Source organism: Dipodomys merriami, unplaced genomic scaffold (genome assembly GCF_024711535.1).
Source record: "Dipodomys merriami isolate MVZ:Mamm:240054 unplaced genomic scaffold, mDipMer1.0.p SCAF_59, whole genome shotgun sequence".
Classification (NCBI taxonomy): Eukaryota; Metazoa; Chordata; class Mammalia; order Rodentia; family Heteromyidae; genus Dipodomys; species Dipodomys merriami.
The window spans coordinates 3,043,591-3,052,552 of NW_027206168.1; the positions used below are offsets into that span (position 1 = coordinate 3,043,591).

General features: G+C 51.3%; 1 protein-coding gene across 1 annotated transcript; it reads right to left on the reverse strand.

Annotated features, from left to right (window-relative positions):
* Positions 1-592: 592 nt before the first annotated feature.
* Positions 593-7,231, reverse strand: Atp1b2 (ATPase Na+/K+ transporting subunit beta 2). Its single transcript, XM_070001492.1, has 7 exons — positions 6,528-7,231; positions 4,450-4,578; positions 4,009-4,113; positions 3,696-3,901; positions 3,384-3,440; positions 2,490-2,588; positions 593-2,372 (listed from the first exon to the last, which is right to left on the reverse strand). Exons 1-7 carry the CDS (start codon positions 6,637-6,639, stop codon positions 2,208-2,210), a joined length of 873 nt encoding a protein of 290 aa, XP_069857593.1. The 5' UTR covers positions 6,640-7,231; the 3' UTR covers positions 593-2,207.
* Between the last annotated feature and the right edge of the window lie 1,731 nt (positions 7,232-8,962).

An 8,962-nucleotide genomic window follows, 5' to 3' on the forward strand; every position in this document is an offset into this window, starting at 1 on the left:
AAGTGGGGAGCTCCAGCAGGAACTCTGCCTCTTTCATAAGTGTCCTCATGGTGCCTAGAATGCTAGAATGCACATAAGCACTCTGTAAGTCATCCTATGCAAAGGAATATAGGCTTCTTGCTTCCTTCTTACTCTCTCTTTTGTGCCAGTACTGAGGATTGAACTCAAGGTCTAAGAGCTGTCCCTTAGCTTTTTCACTCAAACTAGCACTTTACCAATTGAGCCACTGCTTCACTTCTTACTTTTTGCTAGTTCATTGGAGATAAGAATCTTACAGACTTTCCTGACTTGGTGGGCTTCGAACCTGGATCCTGAGAACACAGTCTCCTGAGCAGCTAGAGTTACAGGGATAAGCCAACAGTGTCCAGTGGCTTCTTGCTTCTTGCTTCTAGATCACTCCTTGAATGATCTCAAGATAGAGTATATTCAGTTAGTTGAGGTGAACAGGATGGATGCTGGAAGGAAGAGGTTGGTACTGAGGAATAGGCGCCCCCCCCAAAAAAAACCTGGGTAACCCAGGATTCACCCAAATCCACACTCACTTCCCAGGGTTCTTCCAAATCCTCAGAAAGGAACAACTAGCACACAGAGCTCTGTGTATGATATATATTTATATATATAATTGCTCTCATTTTATTGTACTTTATCTTCTTTTTACAGTAGATCTGACACAGGCATTAAATAACTGTAGAGAAAGAGATCACTGGAGAGAAGAGGGTATAGGAATAGGAAAACCTGGGGGCCCAAAGGGAAAAGATACAGATCCAGTGAGAGGAAAAAGGGAAGGGCCCATTGTGGGTGGAGTGTGGAGGCTGCAGCATTGAAAAGGGGGGTGGTGGTTAGACAGGTCAAGGAAGAGGATCCGAGGAGAAAGAGTTAAAAATGCCTCTATAACTAAATATACTCGCAGCAGGGGGCCCCTCAGTTGACATTCTATGGGCATTATTTTATTTATTGTTAAAGGCAAAAGGGGGCTGAAGGAGGTGGAGTAAAGAAATTCAGAGGCTAGACTGAGGAGGGGATCTGAAATATTCAGGCTGGCATGCAGAGGAAAGAGAAGGAGTTAGTGATCAGTTGGTAACTTGCTAGAAGCCAGAGAAGTGGTGGGGGCAGATGTGGGCTCAGGAGAAGGAGGTGGACTCATCCCCCCAGCCAGCTGACGTTTCCAAGGTGGCTACTGGGGATGGAGCCAAGATGGCTGCCCCTCCCCCAGAGCTCCCTGGGAAGTGGAACTTGAAGGATATTCTCGGAAGGCCAGTGGGGGGAAGGGAGTCATTGGAAAAACAAAGTGCATATTCAGCCTAAAGTCAAGCCCACCTCTCTGAGTAGTGACTATTCAGATGACAGAAGGAACGGGGAAGGAATTGGAATGTGGGGCACAAGAGAATTCTCTAGAAGGATCAACACTTCTCTTCTAGTCCTTCATTTTTGACCCAGTTGATGGAGTCACCATAGGGGGAGAAGCAGGATGTGCCAGGAAAGAGGGAAAAGACCACACAGCCAACTTGTACTCAGTAACAAATGGCTGCCTTTCAAAAGAGAGAATAAGGATGGGCAAGAAGAGGGAACATTCCTGATGGTGGACCCAGAAAAGCCCAAACCACCAAGATAGTGAACTGTAGAGATGGAAAAAGGAGAAAGGATAACAAAGATACAGTGGCTGGAGCAGGGGATGGGAGCTGGGAATCAAATCTGGTGTGTGTGTGTGTGTGTGTGTGTGTGTGTGTGTGTGTGTGTGTGTGTGTGTGTGTGTGTGTGTGTGTGTGTGTGTGTGTGTGTTTCTCTATAGAAGATAAGCAGAAGTGCAGGGAGGAGTATTTGTGTGTGTGTGTGTGTGTGTGTGTGTGTGTGTGTGTGTGTGTGTGTGTGCATTTCTCTATAGAAGATAAGCAGAAGTGCAGGGAGGAGTTATAAAACCAACCCCCTCACAGCTAAACCAGAACTATAAAGACTCTTAACTCCTTTGTGGCCATCTTGGTTGCCCATTTCTGTCTCTGGCTGGGAGAAAATGGTAGAAAATGGGTGCAGTCAGGAATCACAGTGCACATCAGGCGGGGTTGAGAAGTCAAAGAAGAGGGTGTGAGGCAAACAAGTCATAGCTCTGTTATAAAAAAATACCTTTAGGGCAGGTAGGGAGGGATCAGGCAGGGTCAGGGACATTCCAGAAGCATCCACAGGAGAGTGGTGGGGATTGGGAGGAAGGGGCCTCAGGTTTTGTTGATTCGGAGTTTGAAGGCCACACGGCCGGCAAACTTGTCTCGCTCGTCGTCTGTGGCAATGTTGGCAGCATTTATGCGGCATTCCACGTTCACCTCCACGTTGGGGGTCACATTCAGGAACTTCACAGCCACCAGGGGCTGTGTGTAGTTCACCTGGGCCAGATGAGGGCAAAGGAAAGATCTAGGCCAAGGGCAGCCTCAACCTCCTCCCCAAGAAACCCCACTGTGTTCCCCAGGAAGCCATCATCCCAGCCCTCCCATGAGACTTACGTGGAACTTTTTGCCGTAGTAAGGAAAGTACATGAGATCAATGTTGCCATTAGGAGGGAACATGACAAAGTGGCCAAGATTCTCAGCATCTTCATCTCGCTGTGGAGGGGTGCAGGAAGGTAGAGAAGTGAGCGTGTTAGACAAGCCAGGTACTCAGGAGCTCACCAGACTTCCCTTTGTGCTTCTTTCACACCCCGCCCCCAATCATTCCAATCTCAAATGTGATAGGAATCTCTTCAGCTGTAGTGTGCACGTGTGTGAGTGTTCACATTGTCTTTATGTGTGTGCGTTCACATGTCTTCTGTAAGATGGGGAGTTCTGAAGGATGCTAGTATCACAGTACAATCCTCCTACTCCACTAGCTCCCCAAGTTCTTACCCTGTCCTTGGGAATCGGTCTCTGGAGCAGAGCCAAGAGAGAATAGATAAACAGTAAGAGCTCCGTAGTAAGGAGGAAGAGGGTGAGTGGGAAGGGACAGCACATTTCTAGAGATCGGAGTTGGAAGCAAGGTTTTGCAGACAACTTGGTGGTAGATGGTGCTAACCCAACAGCAGCTAACCAGAACTCTAAAGGGGACTGAGGAGTACTAGAGGGATATGGGAGGGGAAGCAGGCGACATGGACACTGAAGGGACACAGGACGGGTAGAAGGCACAAGGGGAGAAACCAGGGCTTTGGGTGGTCTATTCCCCAGCAGAGCAGGCTTCTGTATCCTAGAGAAAAGCAAGGGCTGGAAACCCTGTGGAATTCAAGCCACATTAGAGCCTACTCTTACCCCCTTGTCCCTATAGTGTTGGGGCCTCTAGGAGCAAAAAAGAGAAGGAGAGATGGATAAATCACATGGGAACCATGAAAGACAAACAGGTGGGCAGGTGGGCAAGATCCCTAAACTCACCTTCCCAACACAGGTAACATTCATGCTCTGGTTTGCTCCTGCATAGAAGTTGATGACCTGGAGTGAGGAAAGAGGGTTGTGAGAGATGGGGGAAGAAATCCTATCATGGGCATCTAGTCTTTCAACTACAGAGCTGACCTTCCCACAAGCCTATCTCTTTGATTCATGCAGCTTCTCAAAGGAAAAAAAAGCAAAAGCAAAAACAAAAAACCTCTAATGCCCATTAACCCCAGTGAAAGGACACATAATTAACAGAGGGTAGTGTTCCCAGCTCCCTCCTCCATTTTCCCTAGGGACCAAGGTCATGGGTACCCGGTTCATCTTGATGAAGACACAGGGCTGCCCAGTGCTGTAACCATAGTGAGTGGGGTCCCCGATGCCAGAGCAGTTGCCCAGCTGGGTCCGGTTGAATTGGCAGGCACGTTTCGGATAGTTGAGGACCCCGTTATCTGGCTGTTCATAATAACGCCCAGGGCGGCAGACATCATTCTTTTGGGCTTGGATGGAATCGTTGTAAGCTAAGGAGGTGGGAGGGAGAGTCATGGACCTGATGTTCCACTTCCAGTGGTCTCAGGCCACACTTCCCAAGGTCCTGGGCTAACATACAGCCATCCCCAACACTCACGCTCCAAAAACTTGTTGAGCTTCTGAACATGCTGATCCCAGCTTTCTGTGTCACTGACGTTAACAATGACATCAAGGTTCTCCGTCTTAGGGCGAATCATCAAACCTATAGTCGACATGGGCAGGAGTGGGAAGGGCATAAGTAAATAAAATTATTAAGACAAAGGACCAGGCATGGGGGGGGGAGTGGTTATGGGAACACCAAGGTAAGGGATAGGGTGAAAATCTGAGATTATCTTTATAGAAGTGCTCTCCTTCCTATCTGCCATTTTCTTAGATCACATAGCTCTCAGGACATGAGAAGAAAGACAGAGCTAAGAATTTCCTAGCACGTAGTGACTGGATCATCAATGCCAGACTGAAAAGAATAGAATCCCTTTTGAAAAGCTGGGGGACATGAAGGTAGGTACAGTAGCAAGGAAGGGGAAACCTCATCACTTACCTGGGGTGGCCAGTCTGTCCTGGTACTTGGGAGTATGGTCAGAGACGGTCTGCAACATCACCCACATGGTGAGCGTAAACATGGCTGTGAGGAAGCCATAGAAGATGAGGTAGAAGAGGAGGATGAAGGCTATGGAGGAGGAAACACAGTCAGCAAGTACTCCGTCTCCTGTCATGAGCTCACCTTCTTTCCCTCTCGAAAGTTCTGCACGGGGTAAGGCCACACAGCTACAGGATGTCTCAGCACCTTCCCTTGGGAGCCAAAGGAAACAAGCTACAAACAGACAGTGTCCAGCGTCTAGCCCTGCCTCCCAAGCCTCCTCCTACTCCTAGGGCACAGTGAAGCCCGACCTTGCAAAAGCCACAAGAGACCTAAACTCTTGTTGCTGGGACAACCCCAAGAATAGGCCACTGTCATTGTGCCTCTAATTACATTTCCAACTTCTCAACCGTGCATGGTCCTGAAAGGCCACAACATCTGTGAGCCTTGCATCCGTACTCATGCTTAAAGCCATCCTAGCCACCAGTCACAGATAAACACTTACCACCCTGCAGTCTGGACCCCCATACTGCAGTCTGGACTCTCTGGTGCCCTACCAGAAGCCAAACCTTGAAAGTAACTCCTAGAATGAGGGGCCCAACACTATGGCCTAGCTGTAAAGTCTCAGAGACAGATGTCTGAACGTCAAGAGTCGCCATGTTCTCAACTCATATAAAGGCCTGGAGCAAAGGTGGATTTCCCCAGAGCCTTTTCCTGACACCATCTCACCATTCATCCTCTCAGCTTCTTGTGAAGACCTGCCCTTCCCATCACCCTGACCTGTCAGTCTTCCACCTCAGAAGATACTTTTCTTGCCAGGCACCAGTGGCTCATACTTGTAATCCTAGCTACTTAAAAGGCTGAGATCTGAAGATCACAGTTCAAGTCAGCCCAGACAGGAAAGTTCATGAGACTCTAATCTCCAACTAACCACTAAAAATCCAGAAGTAAGCTGTGGTTCCAGTGGTAGAGCATCAGCCTTGAGCAAAAAAGCAAAAAAGGAAGAACCCCAGGGGCCATGAGTTCAAGCCTGAGTACTAGCAGACACAGGCCACTTTTCCATGAAGCCTCAGACTGTTACTGTTCCAAGCATTCACACCCCTCACATGGCAGAGGATAGGCCTCTAGGACCCTGAGGACAATGACTGCGTTAGACCCCCTTCATGGGTCCCTAGACTGATGGGACAGTGTCCAGTCAGTGCAGATAACTTGTAAATTGTATCACAGTGTCATTAGTGCTTCATCTCCCCAGGTGGACAATCTTATTTGGAAGAAATCTACCCCTCATCTCACCTGCACCCAGTCACCAGATCCCAGCCACATACAGGTCCCTCTGCACCCGCCATGATAAGGGTGGGAAGGTTTCCCAAGCCATCAGAGTCCCAAGACACACCCGGCCTGACATCACCACAGTGACCACTCCTCCCTCCTCGATGACATCTGATCAGAACATCCAGCCTAGAAACCACAATGCCGCCCCTCCCCAGCAGCCCCCACCCACAAGGCAGCCACAGGAGGCTCCAAACCCCCCAAATGGTAGAATATAGACAAACAACTTCCTCTGTGAGGGCCCCCTCCCGCCCCAGTCCCCCCTCTCAGACCCGCCCCCTCATGAATGTTCCCAGGGTCCAGGGGGTGGGCGCGAACTAAAAATAGACGGGGCCTGGCTAGCTAGAGGGAGGGGGAGGGAGAGAGGGGGCACTCTCCAGAGGTGGAGGGGGTGGTCATGTGGAGTGGACAGGCCCCGAGGCGGAGCGGGAGCTCCTTGGCGCGGACACGCGCGGAGCCCGCGACCCCCCGCCCGAGGGGGCTCCGCGGGGGGCGGGAAGGCGGCAGTGACCTACTTTCTCCGCCTCCGCAGCGGCCAGCCTGGAGATTAGACCTGTGATTCGGCCCCCTCCCAGCCCAAAGCCCGACAGGGGAGGGGCCCGGACGCCAGGGACCCAGCAGGAGAGCTGGGGCCCTGCCAACCGGACCCTGCGCCCCCAGGCATCGCCAAGCAGCCTCCCCATCGCCTTTCCCGCGCCAGCCCCGCGTACCCCAGCTGGTCCCGGTGCGGCCCATGAACTGGTGCGTCCTCGGGTTCCACACGAACTCCTTCCACTCCTCAACCACCTGCCCGCAGCTCTTCTTCTCTTTCTGGATGACCATCTTGGTGGCGCGGGCCGAATCCCCCGGGTGAGGCGGGGGGCTGCGGAGAAGCAGGGGCGCTGCGCTCTGAAGCCCTCCGCGTACCCGAACGCGCGGAGAGGGAAGGCAGCCGGAGCTAGAGGGACCCCGCTCAGTATGCAATTTCCAGGGTGCACGGCCACGCGCTGCGGGGTGTTGGCGGTGCCACTGGAGGTGCGTGCGCCAATACTAGGCCCCCCCCCCGAGAGCGATAAAAAGGGGGAGGTGGTCAGAGCAGGGGGAAAGGGGGAAGGAGGGCGGACGCAGCTTCACCCCACAAACCGACGAGAAGCAAAACAGCAAGGGGCGCAAAAACAGACGGCTGCAAAACCCGAGCGGAACGCAGAAAAAAAGCGGGGTGCAAAGCAGCTGGGAAAGGCGGGGAGAGGGAAGGAGCAGCCCCGAATCCGAGATGCAGGAAGGCTGTGGACCGCGGCAGGTGGCCGCTCAAAGCTCCTCCGCCCAGCAGAGACCACCAGACCACCGGCAGCCCAGCCGTGGGGGCTGGGGCGGGGACGCGCAGCTGAGGGACAGCTAGGAACAGGGGTCCCCCCAGGCGGAGGCTCCGCTCCCTCGGCAGTGCAGGGCCCGCGGTCGCCGCGCGCGCGGTCTTTATACTCCGAGACTCTCAGGGTGCCCGCCCCGTTCCCACCCCCAGAGGCCCCGCCTCCTCGGCGCTGGCCCAGGCGACCTTATGCATATGCAAATATGGATGTCTGGATTAGCCCCGCCCCCCGCCACCGCCTCTAGGGAACTAGGCGGTCTCTTCCCTACCCCCACCCCAGGTACTGGACTGCAAATAGGGTGGGAGGAGGGGACTGAGGGCGTATCTGGGTGGAGGAAAAGACAAGATTAACCCCCTCACAGAGTCAGAGACTAAAAGGGAAGATGATGATATACACTGAAAGGTGGTGAGGACCCCGGCAGGAGGTTAGCAAGAGAGTAAAACAGAGATGCTGAGAAAACCTGTCGGGTACAGCAGGGCAGAATATGAGAACAGAAAGAGCCAGAGACAAAAAAAAAAAAAAAAAAAAAAGAGCCCAAAGATGCTGTTCTCAAACATATCTCCCTGAAAACTCTCCCAATGCCACACTCCCAGCCTCCAGCATGATCCTGAGACTCCAGCTCTACAATCAGGTCCTGCTTAGGAGTTCTTCCTTCCTGGAACCCCCAGCCCCTCTGTGTTTCCCCTTCCTTCCCTCCCTTAGGTCTTGAACTCATAGTGCCTCCTCTGAGCTATTCATTGATGTGTTTGTTTATTATTTCTAAAAGCTAGTGCTCTACCGCTTGAACCACAGCTCCACTTCCAACTTTTTTTGGTAGTTAATTGGAAATAAGAGTCTCGCAGACTTTCCTGCCTGGGCTGGCTTCAAACCATGATCCTCAAATGTTAGCCTCCTAAGTAGCTAGGATTACAGGCATGAGTCATCCATACCTGGCAAACCCGTCCTCTCATCATTCATCCATTTGAGTTAGCAAACATTTATTGGGCACCTACTAGTGACACTGTACTGCCGTAGCCCTGGAAAGACCAAGATTGGCTAGGCTGAAATTGCTACTTTTAAAGGGCTGGAGAGAGCTATAGTCCAGTAAGAAAGACCTCTAAAATACCATACTAAGAATTATATCATGGGATTCAAAGCCAGCCCAAGCAGGAACATCTGTGAGACTCTTATCTCCAATTAGCCACCAGAAAACCTGAAGTGGTGTTGTGGTTCAAGTAGTACAGTACTCACCTTGAACTGAAGAGCTCAGGAACAGCGCCCAGGCCCAGAGTTCAAGCTTCAAGCCCCACGATGGAGAGAGAGAGAGAGAGAGAGAGAGAGAGAGAGAGAGAGAGAGAGAGAGAGAGAGAGAGGAAAAAAGAATTATATCAGCTGAGGGCTGGGAACAAGTCTTAGTAGTAGAGTACTTGCCTAGCATGCAAGAATCCCTGTTTTTTATTTCTCAGTACTACATAACAGAAAAAGCCAGAAGTGGTGCTGTGGCTCAAATGATAGAGTGCTAGCCTTGAGCAAAAGAAGCTCAGGAACGGTGCTCAGGCCCTGAGTTCAAGCCTTGGGACTAGCAAAAAAAGAAAAATCACCAACCAAATTTGGTTGGTATATGCCTGTAATCCCTGTATTTAGGAGGCTGAAGCAGTATTATGAGTTTGAGACCAACCAGGGTTACATGTAACAAGACTCTGCCACATTACATACAACTCAAAAAAGAGGTAGAAAGAATCACTGTCTCCTCAAGTTTCTTTATCAATTTTCCTTGAAGAGATTTTATTTTTCCCAGTCCTGGGGCTTGAACCCAGGGC